Source organism: Rhinoderma darwinii, chromosome 7 (genome assembly GCF_050947455.1).
Source record: "Rhinoderma darwinii isolate aRhiDar2 chromosome 7, aRhiDar2.hap1, whole genome shotgun sequence".
Lineage (NCBI taxonomy): Eukaryota > Metazoa > Chordata > Amphibia > Anura > Rhinodermatidae > Rhinoderma > Rhinoderma darwinii.
The window spans coordinates 52,434,513-52,457,645 of record NC_134693.1 but is presented as its reverse complement, the minus strand read 5'-3'; the positions used below and the strand labels follow the sequence as shown (position 1 = coordinate 52,457,645).

The window sequence follows — 23,133 nt, the reverse complement described above, 5'->3', positions numbered from 1 at the left end:
GCTGTGTCCCATTGGCCTCTTTCACCTCTGCTCAGGAGAGATGCTACGGGACTGATAGGGTTTGTGGCTCAACAACATCTCTCCCAGGTGATTAAGCCCCTTCATTCTAATGATCAGTGCGAGTTTAAGTGCTCAGCAGCCCACCTATACTGTCTTCTGATATGTCTCCATGATAGGGAAAAAATAGGGAAAAAGAGAACATTCCCTTCAAGGACTTAGGCCTCATGCACACGACCGTAGCCGTGTGCACGGCCGTGATTTTCGTGTCGGCCGGCTGCGGACTGTCAGCGGACTGTCAGCCGCAGGCCGCCCGCACATGCACATGGCCGCGGCCATTGTTTTCAATGAGCCCGGACCGCAGAACCGGGCCGTAATAAGACATGCCCGTTCTTTCTGCGGTCCGGGCTCCCGGGCCGTGCACGGACCGCAAAAACTACGGTCGTGTCCACGGCCCCATAGAAAAGAATGGGGCCGCAATTCTCCCGTGGATTTTCGGGGGAATTGCGGCCGCAAAAACACGGTCGTGTGCATGAGGCCTTAGTTATATTTAGAGCTACTGTCAATAAACAGTAATTTATGATAGACATTACTGCAGTGCAGTCCAAGTATAACATAACTTCTTGTATGTCATTGGTCAATTACTATAAGAAAACTGATGTCTGAAAGGATGAAATTACATGAACTCGGCTGGTTCACTTTATTCGATTTGGACTTTCTTCTCTCCTGTTTACTTCCTTTATGTCCTTCATTCTAGTTTTTTTTAGTTTTTTTTTATTACTGTAAGATTAGTGAGACTATGGAGCTCTGTCAGAGGAAGTTGTCATTGTTAATTCATTGAAACAGTTTAACCCCTTCGCGCACCCAGACGTGCTATTAAGTCCGGGTGCGGGGGGTGATGTTTGGAGCGCGCTCACGTGCTGAGCGCGCTCCATGTGCTGCGAGTGTCCGCTGTATTTTACAGCGGTCACCCGGGACTAAGAGCCAGGAGCAGCGATCCCGCAGTTCGTGGCAGTTTAACCCCTCAAATGCTGCGGTCAATCACGACCGCAATATCGGAGGCATTGAAAAGAGGCGGTGGCCCCCTCCGGCAGCTCATTGCCTCCCCCTCATCGAGATCGGAGGATGCCGACAGTTGTCATGGCAGCCCAGGGGCCTAATGAAGGCCCCCAGGGCTGCCTTCACTTTGCCTCTGCAAAGCCTGTAAAAATGAAGCCTGTAAAAATGACAATATACTGCAATACGTTAGTTTAGGGGGGCTAATAAAGTGTGTAACAAAAAGTGAAAAAAAGTTTTTAGGAGTGAAAAAATAATAATAATGATAAAAGTTCAAAAAACCCCTTTTTCACAATTTTCCCTTAAAGTAATAAAAAAAAAAAAAAGTAAACAAAATTGATATAGCTGCTTCCGTAAAAGTCTGAACTATTACAATATAGCGTTATTTAACACGCACGGTAAACGAAGTAAAAAATAAAATTGTAAAACGCCAAAATCAGTTTTTTGGTCAACTTAGCTCTAAAAAAAATGTCATACAAAGTGATCAAAAAGATCTATGTGCCAAAAAATGGTACCGATAAAAACTACAGCTTGTTCCGCAAAAAATAAGCCCTCACACCACTCAATCGGTGAACAAATAAAAAAGTTATGGCTCTCAGAATGTGACGACACAAAACATTTTTTTTTTAACAAAAAGTTTTTTATCAATAAAAGTAGTAAAATATAAAAAAACCTATATAAATTTGGTATCACCGTAATCGTACTGAGCCACAAAATAAAGATAAGTTGTCATTTTTACCGCAAGGTGAAAGCCGTAAAAAGGAAACAAAAACATTTGAGAAATCACAGTTTTTTCCAACTTCAGCCCGCAAATATATTTTTTTCAGTTTCCCAGTACATTATATGGAACTATAAATGGCACCAAAATAAACTACAACTCCTCCTGCAAAAAATAAGCCCTCACACCACTCTACTGACGAAAAAAATAAAAAAGTTATGGCTCTTGGAATTCGGGGAGTGAAAAACGTAAATCAAAAATCAAAAAATGGCTCAGTCCCGAAGGAGATAAAAGGCACTTGGATGTCGTTCCTGAAAGTAATAATATTACAAATTAGATCGTTGGAGATGGGTCATTGGTCCAGGGATTATTCTGATATATTTGGGTTCGGGAAGGAATTTTTTCGCTAAGCTGAGTAAAATTGGCTTCTGTCTCATGTTGGTTTTTGCCTTTTTCTGGATCAACAATGTAGGAGAATAGTTTGAACTAGATGGACTCATATCTTTTTTCAGCCTTACGTACTGTACTATGTTATGGTTCTAGAGTCAATAGCAGTTTTGTTAATAGTGATCATCATGTCATAACTTGGGAGCTCTTGCTTCACACATGCCAGTCCTGGATCTTTTTGAAGGCTTTATGAAAATTCAAGCAGCTTTGAAATATTTATTTTTGGAATATACATAGTAGGGTCAGGGTCAGGCTACAAGGTCATGTCTGTGAAGCTGCAATGGACTGAGCAAATGCAATGGTTAAAGTTTGCACGGAACATGGATGGTTGGTCCAGTGCCAAGACCCCCCTCCAAAATAGGACCCTCTATCCTGAGTTTGCTACTGGCTATTATAATCTAAATCATGCCTTGTGAAAATGCAGGGTAGCAAATCTATAACCAGATGAGATAAAACAATGAGTATAACCCAGTGTACCCTGCAATTGTAACCTGTGATTACAGTTGTAAAAGGCCTTACTAAGACCTTATTCTTGTGCTGCTCTTATTTATTTGCCAGAATAATAAATGTTCTTCTTCGCAACATCTTTGACTGTCTTTCTCTGTCTCCCTTGTTGTAGAGCTGTCCTCATTGCTGTAAGGAAGGACACTGCAGGTTCCCGCTGGGAAGAATTTGATATGCTGGACAAGCCACAGGAGTTTAAGAAGCAGAATGTATCTCTTTATCCTCTGCCAAAGCCTTTGTACAGTAAATTTTGGACTGTATCAAGTGTGGCATAGTAAAGAGGACTGAATGTACAGAAGAATATTGTTTTGTCTTTCCATGAAGTTTTGTAAACCATCCCGAAATATATGACTAAAGTTATAAACCATGCGCGATTCCCACAGCTGCATTTCTCATTAACTTTTCTTATACTACCGTAAGCAGGGCTTCATTTTTAAGTTACAGTCAAATGCCTCTTTTGTTAGTACTGAGATTGTTAATGCTTTTCCATCTATGTATTGGCTCATAATGTGATCTAAATGAAAAACTGCAGGAGAGCTACTATTTTTAAAGTGATAGAGAACTTTTTCAAAAACAAAGCACTACTAACTTCTCAAAACTTTTTTCCTTGGCATATGAAAAAAGTTCAAAGGCGTTGTCTCGTGATGACAACCCTCCCATCTATATGCCCTAAATAGGTGTCATAAAGAGGGATCCCCTGCTCAGCTTCCCATTTTGGAGGACTGGGCATGGTCATATATAGCATGGTCACCTATTTGAATGGACGTCATGCAATACTACAATTGTGTGGCTAAATGCAGCTGTACCCAAAGTGATCAGTGTATAGCAGGGCCTGATTATTTCTGATAGGGGGTTGTTGTGTAAAGATATGTGAGGAGTCCATTTCCAGAATACAGTCTACATTATATTGATGCTGACTACAGGTAAGTGGAAATGAGATTGTTGCAGGTGGCTCTGATCTATTACTGGAATGACTCTTTTTTGAAAAGTTTTAAACTAGAGTAAAACTCTGAACTTTTACTGTAATAACCTCTCTGTCAATTCTATAGGAATAATTTATAAACCTTACATCTGTAACAGTAATAACACATTTTAACATATGGAACACAGGTGTACTTAGAAGAGAAGGAGCCCTATAGCAAATATCAAAATGTGTCCTCCATTATTATTGCCATCCAGGACAGAAAGGCCTGCTGTTTGCTTCCCCCTCCATGCTGTTTCCATAACACTTGGGCCTATTCCTATTCTTTTGCTTGCTAACACTGCAGTCCCTTTAGAGAGGAACATTCTGTACACGTTCTTGCCACCAAATAGCAAAGGGGATAAAACCAACCAGGGCAAAGCCCCGTCTCTCCAAGGGCCCTATAGCCGATGCATGATCTGCGCCTATGGTATATGCATCCTGGATACGGACACCCTGAGAGCTATATAGAATAAACAAGCGCAAACAGATACAACTCTGTGAATTCAAATATCTAAACAACTTAAGGAATTGTTACAAAGTTTTAATTTCTCTACTACATCATCTACTGTATAAACTGCACATTCTTATAAAGCCTCTTAATAATCGAGAAGCTGAGAATTGCAGATGTTCAAAAAGGATTAACATTTCTAATTTTCTAGAAAAAGTTTTTTCCAGTCCATATATATATATATATATATATATATATATTTATTTTTTTCTATAAATAACTGTTTATGTGGAGTGTAGTCAGACCAGATCCTCTTATTTTATCAGTGAGTGTTTTGCCTAAGGGGAAGTAAGATAGATACTTTCAAGACACAATACATTGCTGAAACATGCCACATGTCTAAATAAATTGTACTTGACAGATGGAGAAGAAATGTGCACATTAATTGGAAGCATAAAGTTTCTCCCATGTCTATGTCTTATTGCTGGGTCTTTATCTGTGATTTATATGCACAATAAAAAATGTTATTTTTCTTAACAACGTCCAGAAAACATCTTTGATTACAGAATGATGCAGCAACTATTTCACAATGAACAGAGATCTTATTGTCAGTGTGTGTCAAACCGGACCACACTGCCAGCTACTGTCTAGCAAGAGGACACGCTGCCATCAAGGCATAATAATAGGGGGTACAGAAGCAGCAGTCACACCTGGTCCCCAGTGCCTAAGGGGGCCCAAAGCCCATCTGTGACATAAGAAGGCACCGGTCTTATAAATGGCACATTGTAAGCGGGGGGCATGCACAGGTCCCCACAGATTTTTCATAGGTGTCCAGGAGCTCCTAGTTATACTAATGTGCCGAGTTGCTTTTATGGTATGCAATGAATTTTAGTTATGACGGATTTAGACATTTTTTAAGTTCATATGTTCCGGCGTTGTCGTGATGTGGTTATTGTGTAATTTACCATAAATGGCGAGATGTTAGTTTGTATCAAATAGGTTTTCAAAAAGTCCCTTTCCCTGCTTTGTCTCTAATGTTTTGTTCCTTTTTTCCCCTCACTGACACTGAAGTCACTGCAAATTTACAACATACGCACACCTTTTGTAAATTTTATTTAGATGTGGAAGTGGTTACTTTGTGTTTCAATACTTTATCGTTTTTAAGATCACTGTTGAAATATGAAAGCATTTATATTCACATCCACAAACTAAAAAAATCCATACAGACCTAGTCTCATGTACAGATGAGCTATAGATACAGTTGTATACAGTCTAGGCAGTACTCGGTGACCTAAACATCTTAGATGCCAGGCTGATAAATGTTATCTACACTGTAGAAAAGAATAAGGACAGGATTTGTGCTGACGCTGCTGATATATTTAGCTCACAGAGGATTGCCTTGACTAGATACAATTGAAGCAAACTATTTACATAAAACTGGAAATCACCTTTAAAGAGGAGTTGTCAGCTCTCCTGAGTGTTAGCACTTCCCTTGTCAATGTGGAGTGTGCCTATATAATCAGTGCTGACACAGTGTCACACAGTGTAGGGACAGACCCGTATCAATAAAAGGAATCATAACGCCTAGTTGTCCATTTAATCATACATTTCCAGGAGGAATAGTAGAGGAATGACACAATGCAGAGTTCTAAGAAAATGAGGCCTTGTATTGTTATTTTATAGGGAATACAAGTATTTACTAAAACAGAAATGTTAGGAGATATGTCGAAACCAGGAGGACACTGGGCGTTTGCATACCTCCCAACCGTTCCGGATCCGGCGGGACAGTCCCGGTTTCTCACCGCTGTCCCGCCGTCCCAGGCAGTCTATAAATGTCCCGCTGGGCGCTGCATCAGAACAGCTGATCGATGCTGACTGCAGCAGCGATCAGAAGAAGGCAGGAGTCTTGCGGCGGTGCTCTTACTGGGATCAATGCCGGCCCGTGAGTGGACCAGTTCAGTCCCCTGACCTGTCACCTGACCTCACCGGTGAGGTGACTGGACTGGTTCACTCCCGGGCCAGCATCAACACAAGTGAGAATGCCACTGCAAGACTCCTGCCTTCTTCTGACGGTGAGTGACGTGTCCCGAGTGACGGCAGTGTCTTCCGTCGCTCACGCTCTCTCTCCTCCTCCTTCTCACAGTGCAGAGTGCATGTGAGGAGGAGGAGGAGGAGGGTCTTTTTTTGCTCCCTGTAGGAGTCGGAATCCCCAATCTCCAGCCGGGGATTGGGGATTCCGCTACAGGAGAAGTGAGTGACTACACTGTCCATATATGGACACAGTGACGTCACTCACTTGTGAAGCGGAATCCCCGACCCTGTGGCCTGGGATTCGCTACAGAAGAAGTGAGTGACCACACTGTCCATATATGGACACAGTGACATCACTCACTTCTGAAGCGGAATCCTCGACGCTGTGGCCGGGGATTCCTCTCCAGGAGAAGTCAGTGACTACACTGTCCATATATGGACATTGAAGTCAGTGACTTCTCCTGGAAGGGGGGGATGGGTGCAACCTACGGGGGGCTGTGTGGCATTACCTACAGGGGGCTGGGTGGCATTACCGAAAGGGGCTGGGTGGCATTACCTGCAGGGGGCTGGGTGGCATTACCTACAGGGGGCTGGGTGGCATTACCTACAGGGGGCAGGGGGGCATTATCTACAGAGGGCTGTGTATGGCAACAAATTTAAATGAAATTCATCCGATTTTAAAACGGACAGGGAAAATATCGGATGCAAAACAGGTCAAAATCGGCCGTTAAAAACGGCAACACGGCCCGGAACAGAATCGGAACGGATGCAAAACGGCCGGGAAAAATGTCCCAAAGCGGCCGTATTTATCGGCCGAAACTCGGACCCTGTCGTGTGAATAAAGCCTACCTCTACCGCTCTGGCGGCAATGTGGCACCTACAGGGGGACTGTGTGTGGAGCTATCTACAGGGGGGCTGTGTGTGGCGCTATCTACAGGGGGGCTGTGTCTGGCGCTATCTATAGGGGCCTGTGTGTGGAGCTATCTACAGGGGGGCTGTGTGTGGAGCTATCTACAGGCGGCTGTGTGTGGAGCTATCTACAGGGGGGCTGTGTGTGTCGCTATGTACAGGGAGGCTGTGTCTGGCACTATGTACAGGGGGGCTGTGTATGGAGCAATCTACAGGGGGGCTCTGGTGGATGATTTTTCCATTGACCGGTAGCAGTGTTACACAACTGGAAAAAAAAATCCCCATCATGTAACTCTGCTACCTGTCAATTGAAAAGTCATCCACCATAGGGTCTCCCTCTTGACTTTCATTGTTCTCAGCCTTTTGGTTTGTCCTGCAGCTGCTGCCGCCATGATGAGCGAATATTATACCCAAGATAGGAAAAGTAACACAAAGACGATATAACCGGATCCATAATATCTGTGATATCCAGACAGTCTAGAGATCCGCAGTGTAAATGTGCGCTTGCTATTTGCAGAAGGATCTGGCCGTGATTTGATGTGTTTATGCTGGATATTGGGATATTGGGCGTGGTTAGGGGCGTGGCTTAAAATGTTCCTCTTTTCCAAATTCAAAAGTTGGGAGGTATGGATTTGTGTGATGAAGAAGCAGTCCATGTTATAAAGCGAGCCATGTCAAGAAACACAGAGGGCTGTATACTGTGACTCGCATTCAACGTATAAGAATATCTGGGAAAATAATTTAACAGAACATTTTGGAGGAGCGCTGACTGTGATGGGAGCATAGCTTGTCAGCATTGCTGAGAACACGAATGTCAGACAGCAACTAACAATACTCCTCCCAAATGTCATTTTCAGCTCGATGCTGGACCCTCCAAACTTTGGTCCTGAGGGGCTGTATAGCTCTTAGAATCCCTAATTTAACCCTATAGAGACATTTTATATGTTTACTAGCCTCTGTTTTAAAGTGCTTCTTTAGTATATAACAGTCAACTTCATGTATTTTGGTCTAAAAGAATACCTCCATATTCCCAAATTTATCCTGCTGAACATGCCTAAGCAACCACACAACAATGAAAGTCCCTGTGAGAGGATTTTGGGATTCTTTCAGGAGATGGGATCAATAGGATAACTGGAGGTGTCCTTTAGGGCTCATGAACAGGACAATATTTTTCTGCAGTGTTTTATCCACATTTTTTGTGGAGAGCACACTGACCCATTCAGTTCTATGGGGCCATGAACGCATCAGTATTTTTTGCGGATCCTTTGTTCCTTTCCGCAAATTATAGAATATGTCCTATCCCGGTCTGTTTTTCCGAAACTATGCCGCCATTCAAGTCTATAGCTTCTTAAAAAAAAACGGACAGCACATGGAAGCCATCGGCAGAAATCGAAATCTGCTGGATTTCTGCACAATCACATTCACTATCATTAGTTGCCACAAGTCGCCTTGTACCCCTAGTCTTAAAAAAAACCACTTAAGCCAGAATCACACACACAGTATTGAAGAAAAGATTGATGCATCTCCTTACTTTTGTTAGTTGGTGTTTCTTTTAAATCACACTAGAAAGTCCTCAAGTGAACCCAACATTCAGACACATTATAACAACGTCTACATCGTTACTTGGAATAATTTAAAAGACATTCACAAAAATACAATAATAATCAGTAACAGAGAATGAAAGTAGGTAGCTGAAAGTAAGAGGAATTCATATTTTATAACTATCAACTTGAACCATCAGCAGAATAAAAATGTAATATATGGTAGCCTATATTCTCTGAAGCAAAAGTACTGCTGCATCGTGCTAAAAAGCATTTCAGCTTCTCCTCTGTAAGCTGCTGGAATATAGGGGGCTATTGCTGATAATACAATGTCCACATTAAAGTAGCTCAAAGGTGAGGCTTTGCCTTAAGTGATCGATTGATTGATTGATTGATTGATTGATTGATTGATTGATTGATTGATTGATATTAATGGGGTTCACAAATGATTAAGATGATAACAAAAAGTCAGGCGGCTGAAATGCCTGGCCATCAGCTGATATCACCGGGGGAAGAAGTGTATCATCACTGAAGGGGAGATCTAGTATTACATGTCGCACATTGAAATAAAATGCTTGGTTGCACTGAGGCCTCCTAAGCGGCTCCCCAATATTCCCAGTGATACTCCACTGTAACTAATAGAAGAGGTTCCCAAGCTTGGAAGCCCCTGAAGAGCACATGCCCTAACAGTGTATATGAAAAATAAAAGTGCTGACATTTTCCAGATTGATTCTTTAGACTTTCTTCTGTTACCATATATCCTGCCAGTAGTGGATCATTCCCATTGTATACCAGGAGCATGACCTCAATTATATCCACAACCTTCTCAACCTCCCTCTGTTTGTGGATGTCTGTCGTCTGTCTATTGACTCCTGAAGGAGTTTCTGTACATTTTACCCTGTGGTAATCCGGAGATTGAGGTCAAGCCTAGCTGACTGAAAACATCCTCCTGGTTACCATTACCCATTTTCCTGTAGTTTTGAGTATTTGCAAAAACTCCTCTCTTGTGTTCTTTTTGCTAATAAATGTGAAACTTTCCCGAATCCTAAACAGATATTCCTACCCTGAGTAAATGGATGGTATCTGTGGTCCTTCTCTTTATTCTTCATAAAAGACTTAGTTAGCGAGACAAAAAGTCCCCCTGCTGTTCTTTGCCATGTGTCTTCTTACTTTCTTCCCAAGAAATTGGACTCCAGACTTGGGACAGGTGACCATCTTTCTCTTTTAGGCTCAGTCGAAGTGTTGGTGAGAAATACACCCCCTAGCATTTCTGCAGTATTCTGTAGCAAGTGGTTCAGCCATTGTCTGTAGGTGTGTGCGCATCTCCTATGGGATAGAGCTTTGTTGCTAAGCCACAGCTCAAACATATCCGGCTGCTGTATAGCAAATAGTGGAAGCAAAAAGTTATTCATTAGGCATTCTGAAGAATTCCTTAACGAACAGATATGAAGGGAAATTCTATTCTTCAGTTTCCCCTAGTCCCTGTACAACTTTTTTCTGGACGAGTGTCGTAAAATCTCATGATTTTGATAAGTGCCACATGATATTAGCTTCTGATACTCAGCTTTGGCTGAAATCTTAGACTTTCCTCCTCAACTCATTACGTGACATCTGGCTCAGCTTGGTTTGTATCCAGTAGACTTTTCTTTTACCAGCGGTGCTGTCCTTGTAACTTTCTCTTTTTGTAATGTAATTTGAATTTTGCAAAATAAAAGTCTAATGAAAAAAACAACATGTTTCTTATCTGTTAAGCAGCTGTTTTGGGAGACTGTTCTTACACAAGAACTGATTCCATGGAGGTGGACCATATTGCACATCAGAACATCTGGTCAATGTTTCTTTTCATAACATAAGCATGCCACACACATCAAAGGTTTATACTTCTATCTGTCTGAATATAATTCACCTACTAGTAGAACAACCTTGTTATTTCCTTACACAGTACTTTACTAGATTACACAATATAGTAACTACGACATAACATCTACAGTACTATATTTGACAGATCGAGATGACTGATACAAGCTCTTTACAGCAATTATGGATCACATATTGAGCAGCCACCAGACATCATAAAAGTCATATCTGTGGGGGTTCCGGCGGTTGGGCTGATTGTCAAGAATTGGTCCAATAAATAAGGACCTAGTCCCTGCCTGCAGCAGAGAAGTGGCTGCTCATGTATGGTCAAATCACTAACAAAATGGACAAAAGTTATGGAAATCTACGAGTTTATCCATGACCACCTCTATGCAGAAAGGGGGAACAGTATGGCCCCCAGGTGTCCACTGTTTTGTTTTCTATGACAGGTCTAATCAAACTTCTTATAAAGTTATTCATGAAGACCACTGACTAAACAAAACTAAATTTCTCTTTGAGGCCTACCAGAACACTGCACATCTGTAAGTCAATAGTGAAAATGAGTTAAAACAAAAACATAGATGGAACGACCAATCTATACTTTTATATTTATTCCTGTGAGCACACCAGATCTTGGTGACAGTTGCTACAATCAAACCCAAATTTGATTTAATACAGCGCATCCATAGTCAAGAAATATGCATAAAGAGCTGTGATACTAGCCTAAAAGACACAACCATCTGCTATAGTTTAGTATAAATGTGTTAAAGAAACAATAAAGTCTAGTTAGCTGTCATAGTTGTATGAGAATTGCAAACCAGTCCTAAAATACTAGGCAGTATGGACTAATGGAGACATAAGGGTGCGGATGCATATATGGTACATGAAACATTTGCACTAGTTGGCAATTTGATCCATCTACTACCACTTTTCCTCTTTTAACATTTCACAATTTTACAATTCACAAGCAGATTAAGAATTGACTAATGTATCCTTGCTTAACAAATCAGATCTTAGAAATGATTCATTTACGATAGAACAATGTGAATTCTCTGAGGTGGTTTTGATTAGCCACTAATGGATCCAAGCTTCTAATATGACAAACTACAGGGAGAAAACCACATGCAATAACCTCCAAACCAGATGGTATTATCATTAGAAACACAGTAATAAATTATTTTTCAAGTAATGCCATCAGTCTGATAGAGTACAAACAAGTATTTTCTGATTATAAGAGATGTATGTGCTCCATAATGCAAAACTGATGGCAAATTAATCAATTTATGTGCCTTTCCTTTCCACCCAGTGGTTCAATGTGAGAAATTACAAGAGAAAGTGAAGGGGAATAGTCTGCATATAATGGCATGAGGATCAATAATAGTGCTATTGAGTAATACCTACTCTTTACTTCACACATCAGTCTATAGATATACAAATTTGATAAAACTTCAATAACAATCAGTTTACCATTGCAATTATATATAGTGTGCATTACTTCTAAATTAACATCCATACTATTCGCTTGGCAATGACTAATATGTTGGAGTCATTGCCTAGCAACAGTGGATTTAGAGTGCTGGTGACAAATATTGATGATGGATGCCCAGGACCTCCACTCACTGTATTCTGTAGGGAAAAAATTACCACTTGTCATCCCCCCACACGCACACCTACACCGGACAGATAATTTTTTTTTTTACTTAATTTACTTTTTTTAAAACTTTTTTTTGAGGGGAGTAATCTGAATTAGGGAATTTTCAAGCGGTAATTAATAAATATATTTTCTAGGTAGAGGGGCACTGGATAACAGCATTCTCAATCCATGTGTTTCTTAAATGATCTAACTAAAGTGTGAACCTAAATCTCCTGAAAAAGACTTTTACACCTCCCCTATGTTAGCAGCAGTCTGTTTGCTCTTTCACTTGGGACAGACTTAGACCACATGTGTTTATTTTATCTCTTGTGTTTCATGGGTCACAGGGCTTACAGTTTTAGAATGCAGCCAGCAAATAACTGGACGGAAGCATGTGTAAGCAGTCGAGCCTAGTAGTGGTCATAAAATGCTGACACATTCTTCTGTACAGCTCTTATAATGGTCCATTCCAACTAAAAGATATGAAAGAAAAATGGTGGTATGATACATGACAACATCTTTACAATTTCTGCCTTTTATGAGTCTGTTTGTCAGACCCTTTGAATGTTTTTTTATGAAGAGGCATGGCATATATATCAGGTCCAATATCATTAAGTGACTACTTAGACAAGATTTCATGGATAGCCCCACAGTTGTCATATCAAGTGCCTTCACTCATCGGTTAAAACAAGCCTTCTAAAAATAAAATGATTATTAAAAAAAAGGGTCCAATCTAATACTGTGAAGTAATACAAAACTGAATAGAGATATCTGGCTATGCACCCAGGGATCTGATTTGGCACCAGTTGCTGGTTTATGGAGGCTGCCAGATTTTACCAGGCCCTTTTAGATGACATAATTTGAAGGAGAATTAGGAAATAACAGGGTATATATGGTCCATCCCTAAATAGACTTGGATAGCATTACCTTACTTTGCTAATTCTACAAGTTATGAGATTAGATCACAGGATGATGGACACCGTGATCCCTATCGGAGCTATTGAGTGCCAAGAGTGTAGAATTGATTACTACTGGCTGGAAGGAGTTTCCAACAAAACCCAATAGAATCCCAAATAAAAGTCCCTGAATGAATGAATGAACGTTTCTTGATTCACACCCAATATGTGCTCCACCTAATGGCTCTATCTTTGGCAATAGCACATTTGTAGTGTGAAATCGGTCAGGCCGAGAGGGAACTGACTTCATCCTGGGGGTCTTAGTCTGAGGGCCAGCTGGCTGGATGTTCAACACACTGCAAACGAATCAGCTACAACTGGAGAGAAATGTCTGGCGAGGTCTACAAGACAGTAAAATATTTCTCATCACTGTGTAAGGCCCCTTAAATCACACATGCTACTTAAGAAGTGTCCATTTTCTGCAAACAGCACTGAAATAGGGGCCCTTGTAGGACAAATGTGGAATGCTTTATCTCTACCAGTGAATCAATGGATCTCACAGAGAATTCAGCTCAAAGGGACATTCTGAAATCCACATAGCACTCATATTTCAGTGTCAGCTACAAGTCAGAGGTGCAAGGAGCCTTAAACACGCCCTCGGCCATGAAAGGGGAGAGGAGAAAGCCAGGCCCTGTTCCTGCTGTTTTTTTAAGCAAACCCTGAGTGTCTGCTCCTCAAACCATTTCACCTGCTGATCCCTGGGACTCAACTCAATTCCTGCTTCCCAACGACCAACCTTTCCCCATCCCACTCAAGTTTATTTAATCATTTTACTTCATACCCCCCAAACAAAGTGGCAATTGTGTGCCCTTTTTTTGCAGGGGTACATTTTTAACATTTCTGTGTTATTTTTTGCTCCTGAAAGTAAAACACTGGCAAGAATACAAAAGACGGTTTAACCCTCTCACTGTTAAACGGTCCAGCGTCAGCTTGGAATAATATTCAAAAGTGGACAGATACTTTGAGACGGAGTTTATATAAACCTTGCGCTTTACAAATCTGGAACAAATAAAGTGATTCCGAAACAATTACTACAAAAATGTGGAACCTTGTTAGATACATAAACAATCAATCCCATTCCTATAAAATAAGTCTTCTCATTGTGACTCTACATATCCCACAGAGTCATTTTAATACAAGGACCGATGTGTGCGCACTCCATGTACAGGACTATGGAATATGTTGGTGCTATACAAATAGCAGATAGTAAAAGAATGACACGTGCTCTTGGTAAAATATACTCCCTGTGAAGCTTATACATAATAATACTAACAGACTTGCCTTTCCTATACCTGGCAACTGTGATTTAGCTTGAAAGAGTAAAATAAGAAATATATCTGTGCCACATCTGTATTATAGTATTCCAAAGAGTATTTTTACTTTCATCTTTTTAGCTATGTCTCATTTTAAGTTATTAGCTTCGTGTCTCCGCATGTCTGGGATCCTAAGGGGCCTTAGTATAAGTAACCCTTCATAACATTTACAGGATAGAGTTACACAGTCAGCAGGAAACATACAGCATTAGGTATAGTGTCTTACATTGTTGCTACAATGTTGCAATTTACTTTTAAATACTCTAGATCACTATGTGTTAAAGTGTTTCCAAATGCAGCAGATGAAACCCCCATTTATTACAGATCTTGAGGCCTGTGGCATATGGTTTGGGCCTGTTTGGCCGTTACAGAGTTAACCTGCCTAGGGACCAGTCTCCAGATCTGATTCCAAGTGTGAATAATACTATAGAATGCCGGGTAGAAATATTGACTCTGGCTTAGAGAATAAATATAATTTGACTTCTTCAGTCTCCGACCTAAATGCAAGTGGCAATTTCTGTCGAAAACGACTTTGATGACAGGGAACACAAGTCTATATTCTGGGCTCTTTACAAGCTCCTCTGTCCTATTAATTCATAACATACAATTATCTGTCCTGCCAACCACTAAACATTCCTAAAAGTAACAAAGGAAATCATGCATTACAGTGTCTGTGTCTAGGAACTGAGCAAAAACTGACACTTATATAGATGCCTACAGCTTCTTAAACGACTTTCCTCCAAATATATAACTAAATGTAAGTATGAGATGTATATGTTGACTAAACATGTCCCAGTATAATAGTTTTTAATGGTTAACATATGAAAATATTCACCTTTCTACCGAAATGCCTCCTGCAATTTACATAAATGGTGTGATTAGAATGCATAATACAATGTAACCCATTCTCAGACTCACTAAATAATGAACTAAAATAGATAATATGCTTTAAATGTAGCGAGCTCTACTACCTGCAAATATATACAACTACAGATGTAGCAGAGCTGAATTTGTTATTTAGTTCTTTTGTGCTTCTAGGTCAAAGAATGTTAATTAATCTTCATTAACTATTAGATTATTCAAACAACCAGTCCATGGATTAGACATATTCTTTATATTGAATATATAAGCAAGATCCATGTATAGTATTCGTACTGGGAGGAAACAGTGAAGGGACCTTGTCACATTGCTAATCTATCCTGCTCAGAATCATATGAGAGGGTTTTATTTCCTTTCTACAGTGTAACGAATCCTCAGTTCACCTTTGGTGAATGTGAGAGACCAGAAGAGGGCAGAATGCAGGCAGCATGCACACTACAGTACTGTTTCCACAAACTTTCATACAAGACAAACATTGCCACAACTACCACATAGGAGCCTGGGACACAGTACACCTATTATATCATTACTGTAGGTCTCTTGTACATAGCATTTAAGTTAGAGAATTTACATTATAACATGCACCATGTCCTCCTGCCTATAGGTTCCATTATACATTTTGTGTTAAAATGTATAACTTTTTTCAAGGTAAATAGCACAATATGGAAGTATTGCCTGATCTACATCTTGACTTTCACCCCTATCGGACCAGGAATGTCATGTTAGGCTGTCCATAATGGTGCAATTTTGTTGAAGATTCACTATTTCGCTGCCTAGAGATATGATTCTGCACTTTAAATAGCGGACATAGCTGGCTTGAAACAACAAATATGAAGATATTCATGGAAATTATTTTCCAACATAGTTGTGGTTTAAAACAGATATTATCATATCATATCTATTCCCATCTATTCACATCTCTCACCTATCGATTTTCCATAGCACTAGGCAATGACCATATGATCATAACTAACAATAAGTCACCAGGAAAAAGGCAGCAAAATATTGATGAATTAATGTCACATTGTAACATGCTTACTATAATAACATTGTATTATATTCCACATTATACTAGTTATATGAGCTTTGGCTCTACAAAAGCTGTGCAACTACAAGTACCAGCAAGATCAGACTTGCATTTCTATAGCAGATCTAATATAGCCAAGAGGGCATTATGGTATTTGTAGTTCCACAACATCTGGAGGCTCACAGATTGCATGTGATTATCAGACTCCTGCTCTAAGTCTAAGGAGAATGTATCACTAGGAACACTAACTGAACTATAAATCCAAGTTCTAAAAGTAGTTAAGTATGATGCAAAATTAGTTTATTGTGAAATCCCCAAGAGGATATTCAGGTACCCAAGGATCTCATAAGGAAGATCCTTGTAGGGAATGTCTGATTCTACAGAAGTTTTCTTTGTATCCAGGAGAAATCTAGCCTGGGTCTGCAGTGGGAAGGTGGTGGGGTCTGTGTGTCTGGTCCCACCCCTCTTATAGACGTGTCTGAATGTGACATCCCCTGGGGGGGGGGGGGGGGATTGGGGGGGAATTCCTAGCACAGAGGGATCATTGCAGAGAAAAAAAAATCCACCCTTCTAGCCTTGTCCATAGACACCTAACGGACCACCATCACCTCTATCTCCCACCTCCCAGGACAGGATATGCTACACTGAGACAGGAGGACAGTGCAGCATCCTCATAGACTTCCACTACTACAAAGCTGAGTGCATTATAATGAAGCATTCCTAACTCCTCAGACCTGTCACCTATGTCCCTGTATTACCACCCCCTCCCTGAGCCCTATACAGGGTGCTGCCACCTAACCCATCAAATGAATGAAGATTACATGAAGCACTCAGCACAGCATCAAAGTAAAGGCACTCAGGCATGGTGAGATGGACTCTTGTAGGAAAAGATTATCCTCATAAGGATTATTGTCCAGGTCTGTTATATTTCCTGGGTTTTGATGGGGATATGAAAAGGGACCCATCTGTCCATTAGTTTTTTTAGGTTTGTTTTTTTCTCTTACCTCCTCTGACCTCTGCAGCTTGGAAAAGGAAAGTCAAAGTGATGAGAATTAGGGAGCTAAGGGATGAATCCCACAACCTCCTTTTCGTTTTCCACCTTGTGTTCCACCTCTCCATCTCCAACTCCAAATACTGGGAGCCCCCCAGATGATAAAGAATCTCAGGATTCAATCTACAGCACCAACTCCTTCCAAAAGTCCAGGAGGTGATCACTACACAGCCATTAGGAGGAAGAAACCCAAAAGTCTGACAGGGGGAGGGGGGCTTGGGGTGGCTTTTCTTCTCCTTTGCCCAGCTGAGATGTGTTCCTCCCCAGTCCCCTGCCTGCAGACTGAAGAAGGTATGAGGGCTTTAATCAAAATGCAAACCTCTCTCTCTCCTCCTAAAGTCCCACCGTCAGAGGGTTGGGCTAAGACCCCTTTGCTGGGTCTCCAAGCATTCTTCAGCTTTCCTCTGCTAGCAAATAGTATTCAGTTTCCAAAAATCAAAGACCCTCCCCAAAGACAGGACTCTCCAGGTTGGTCCGGCCCCATCTCCCACCCTCCCAAATTAGAGGGCTCCAGCTATATTTGTTCAGTGGGCTGAGGATAGGAGTGAGTGTAGGAGAGGGTGACAGCTACTTCTAGACTTCTGGTCTTCCTGTGCTCAGTCCTGGTTCTAACCTGTGCTGTGGACTGATCATCTAAGAGTTAACTCCCTGGATTACTCCTTGTTCTGCAGAGGATACAACTTTCTCAAAGCACTGGCTTCTGCTGCTTGTACAGAACATGGGGAGAATCACTGTTTTATGTTATGTGCATCTCATTCTACTATTCATTAGCTGACATATGTTTTATTCCTGTACATCAAACTTTGTAACTCATAAGCTGCTTTGCATGGTTCATGTTTAGATCTGCGGAAAAATGTAAAGACAAAATTATTTGTGAAGAACATCATAGACTTGTTAAATAGTGTAAGGTTGAATTCACACATGTTTCTGCAGCAAATACTGCAGGTGTGAATCTAAGGGAATGTGGGATTGGTGGTCAAATTGGGGTGTCAAAAAATGTAATAAGCGCTCTGCTGGGTTGACTTGTGAGACACTTTAAACCATATTTTAGGAATTGCATGTTCAGCGTTTCCCTAATGTTCGCCAGTTATTGGAATTCTAAAATAGAATAGGGCAGGTGACATCATCAGAATACTGGCACTGATTGATAACAGGAGGCTTCATTCTGTGAATGGCATTGGCACAGGGGTATGGTATCTAGGCAAACCTACCTGCAGGGCAGTGACTTTTCTATATTTGAATAGCAATTTTGATAACAGATGTATATTGAGGAATCGTTAATATTGTAAATCCCTAATAAATACATTATAATGGTTCCAAGGTAGATGCTCACATTAAGGCTAGAGCTCCACAACGACACAAAGTTGCCCATGATTTGTGGTAAAATCGTGGTGACTCATGCACTATTTCAAAGTTTGCCTATAGAAACAAAGTTGCTGTTGATCCTGCGAACATCACAAAAAATCTGACATGGTTCTTGCAACATTTTTTTTCCCATAGGGAAACATTGAAGGGTATAGAAGTGGTGGTAATGCCAAAATTGTACTACACATTGCAGCTGACCAAATGTCGCTGTGGAACCCTAGTCTACGGAGATAAATTTAAACAACAAATAGGTGTATATGATGGGATGGAACAAGGTTAGGTACAGGACTGCATACCTCCCATCTTTCAAATATCGCAAAGAGGGACTACCACATTTTTTCCCTGCTAAGCCACACCTCTAACCCTGCCCAATCCTTGCCCATACGGATCTGGTTTAGCCCACACAGCATCATGCTCCCATAGTGCCTCCCCACAGTATAATGCTCCCATAGAACCTCCCACACAGTAAAATGCTAAATAGCTGCCCCACACAGTATAATGCCCTCATAGATGCACTCATACAGTATAAAGCCAACACAGATGCCCCAAAAAAGTATAATACCCATACAGATGCCCCCATACAGTTTAATACCCCATAGTGCCAATTTAGCAAACTGAATAATACCCCGAATGATACTAGTGGTCCTAGTGACTAATTAAAACTAAACCAGAACAAGAAACAAGTCACGACCAGGTGTTTGAAAAAATACAAATAATCTTTATTAAAGTCAATTAGACACATGGAGACAACGTATAACACTTAGACATAATAAAATGCCATGGACCCTCGAACACAAACGGAATCCGAACGTAAAAGCAGAGTAGCCCCCCAGATGTAAAAATGGTCTGACACAACCTATATATGGCTAAAGTGCATAAGTACATATTAATGAGCAGGTACTAGGCATGGTACGCTTTGCACAGATGAACACATAAATAAGTATAGAGAATATATATAAGGTACAATCTAAGTAAAAACGACATGTAAAGTAGTATACCTACACCTGCGTATAAGAAGATAAATAGGAGATCAAGACCAGGAGGGGGACCTCTACTTACCCCATAGTGCCACCCACACAGTATATTGCCAAAAAACTGCTTCCACACAATATAATGCCCCCATACAGTATAATGCCCCCATAACTGCACCCATACAATATAATGCCCACACAGATGCCCCCACACAGCATATTGCCCCATAGCTGCTCCCATACAGTATAATGCCCCATAGCTGCACCCATACCGTATAATGCCTCATAGCTGCCCCATACAGTATAATGCCCCATATAGCTGCTCCTATACAGTATAATGCTCCCTTAGCTGCCACCGTGAAGTATAATGCCCATAGCTGACCGCATACAGTATAATACCCCCACAGTTGCCCCCTACAGTATAATGCCTCTATAGCTGCCCCCATACATTATAATGCTCCCATAGCTTCCCCATACGGTATAATGCCCCCTTAGCTGCCACCATACAGTATAATATCTGTAGGAAAACAGGGAAACAAAGGCAGGATCCAGCGCTGAGATGCGTTTAAAATGGAAATCGATTTTTCCAAGTTTAATGTAATAGGTTAAAAGGAAGTCCAGTGGTATAGGTCCAGGGTGTGTATGAAGTGGAGGGAGGGTATCCTCTATGGCCTACGCGTTTCGGACGGCGCTGCGTCCTTAGACTTGGCTGTCCACAGTGCTGGATCCTGCCTTTGTTTCCCTGTTTTCCTACTTGTAACCCGTGTGCCGACACGAGGAACCGGGCGCTATCAACGACACACAGGAGTGTGTCAGGTGAGCTGGAGGATCTCTCCACATGTTTTCTTTTTGAGTATAATATCTGCTTAGCAGCCACCATATAGTATAATGTCCCCTTAGCTGCCCCATACCGTATAATTCCCCATAGCTGCCCCATATAGTATAATGCCGCTTTAGTTGCCCCATACAGTATAATGCTTCCTGAGCAGCCCCTATACAGTATAATGCCCCTTAGCTGCCACCATACAGTATAATGCCCCCTTATCTGCCACCATATAGTATAATGTCCCATAGCGCCTAATAAAACAATTATAAAATAACTACTTACCCGTTCCCACGTTGAATGGACGAGATCCCTCTGCTACTCCGCTCTGTAATATAAGTTCCTCGGCACAGAGAGGCGCAATGCAGTGACTGTCTGTGCTGAGCGGCTCACGACCGCTTCACACAGTGAATGTTGTTGCAGGGAGCTGATGGTTCCCTGCCTCAGCATTGGATTCAACTGTATCTGCGTCCTGAAGACGCAGATACAGTTGACACCGGAACTATCCCACGGAATCCGGGACGGTTGGGAGGTATGGGACTGGTATATTCATATAAGGCCAAGACCGATTTGGTCCAGGAGCATATCCCAAAGGGAGAAGAAGTAAACAAGAAAGACTTATACTTCTCTGTTTAGAATCCACTATTAGTTGCATCAAAATGCATCTCCTCAAAATGTCACTGTATGCAATAGCTAGGGGAAAAATGGAAACAAAGTGCTTCATAGGCTAGTACTATATGTTCTTAAAAGGTTAGCTGATAACAGGGAACAACAGCGTGGCTGCTTACCTTGTACGGTTGTGCTGGAGGCTAAATATGTAGATATGGGGCTGCTAAATTCCAAGACATCTCTTTTAGGAATCTTTATTCAGCAGATGTGAAATAGTTTCATACGATAAAAAATTGTCTTATATCTAACTTCGCATCCCATTAGTAGATAGAAGGATCCAAAGCCATTGTGCATGCTGCTGTGTCTGAAAAAGGGGTTGATCCCCAAAATGGGTAACTACCAGAGTTTTATTAAAGTCTATTATAGCCATTGATTTGGCTTTGGATCCTTGTATCTACTAATGATATTCACAGTAAGACAATTTTTATTAGCTTGTAAAACTGTGTGAACCTGACCTAAACTTTTTTTTTTCTTTAAGATGAGAGGGGTCTGATAACAGAGGACAATAGAAGCACCTTAAAGAGGCTCTGTCACCACATTATAAGTGCCCTATCTTCTACATAAGGAGATCGGCGCTATAATGTAGGTGACAGCTGTGCTTTTTATTTTAAAAAACTATCTATTTTTACCACTTTATTAGCGATTTTAGATTTATGCTAATGAGTTGCTTAATGCCCAAGTGGGCGTATTTTTACTTTAGACCAAGTGGACGTTGTACAGAGGAGTGTATGACGCTGACCAATCAGCATCATGCACTCCTCTCCATTCATTTACTCAGCGCATAGGGATCCTGCTAGATCCTTATGTGCTGTCTTATACTAACACATTAACAATACTGAAGTGTTTAGACAGTGAATAGACATCCCACAGGATGTCTATTTACAATCTCTGCACTTCGTTACTGTTTCTATGGTAGTTACAGCAGAGGAAGCGTGATCTCGTTGTAACCTGTCATTTATAGCGAGATCTCGCGAGATCACGCTTCCTCTGCTGTAACTACCACAGACAGAATAATGAAGTGCAGGGATTGTGAATAGACATCCCATGGAATGTCTATTCACTGTCTAAGCACTTCAGTATTGTTAATGTGTTAGTATAAGACAGCACATAAGGATCTAGCAGGATCCCTATGCGCTGAGTCAATGAATGGAGAGGAGTGCATGATGCTGATTGGTCAGCGTCATACACTCCCCTGTACAACGTCCACTTGGTCTAAAGTAAAAACACGCCCACTTGGGCATTAAGCAACTCATTAGCATACATCTAAAATCGCTAATAAAGTGGTAAAAATAGATTGTTTTTTAAAAAAATAAAAAGCACTGCTGTCACCTACATTATAGCGCCGATCTCCTTATGTAGGAGATAGGGCACTTATAATGTGGTGACAGAGCCTCTTTAAGGTCACAATTTCAAAGTGCTGTTTTTGTGCTTTTTTTTTCCCGACAAATCATGACTTTAACACTATAAAAGAGTAGGGTGTCCTTCCTTTGTTTTACCCTCTTTAGGACCAACAAAAGCTTTAGCAAAAAACAATAAAAAAAGATCAAAAACTGCACTAAACTGCACTGTGTGAAAATAGCCTTAGGGTTTGTTCACATGGCCAAATTACGGACGTAATTCGGGCGTTTTACGCCTGGAATTACGTCCGAAATTACGGCTTGAAAGCGTTGACAAACATCTGCCCATTGAAAGCAATGGGCTGACGTTTGTCTGTTCACACGAAGCGTATATTTACGCGTCGCTGTCAAAAGACGGCACGTAAATAGACGCCCGCGCCAAAGAAGTGTCATTTCACTTCTTCAGACGTAAATGGAGCCGTTTTCCATGGACTCCATGGAAAACCAGCTCCAGTTACGTCCGTAATGGACGCGGCGTTCAAGCGCCTGCACATGCCGTTACGACTGAAATGACGGGGCTGTTTTCTCCTGGAAACAACCCCGTAATTTCGGCCGTTACGGATGCTGCCGTGTGAAC

General features: G+C 41.2%; 1 protein-coding gene across 2 annotated transcripts in view; it reads right to left on the bottom strand.

Annotated features, from left to right (window-relative positions):
- Positions 1-17,600, bottom strand: part of COL11A1 (collagen type XI alpha 1 chain) — a 162,838-nt gene extending 145,238 nt beyond the window's left edge. For both annotated transcript variants that reach the window (XM_075833368.1, XM_075833369.1), the window contains exon 1: positions 17,285-17,600. In XM_075833368.1, the coding sequence (XP_075689483.1) occupies positions 17,285-17,399 (115 nt within the window). In that variant the 5' untranslated portion in view covers positions 17,400-17,600. The remainder of the gene's footprint in view (positions 1-17,284) is intronic.
- Positions 17,601-23,133: the final 5,533 nt, after the last annotated feature.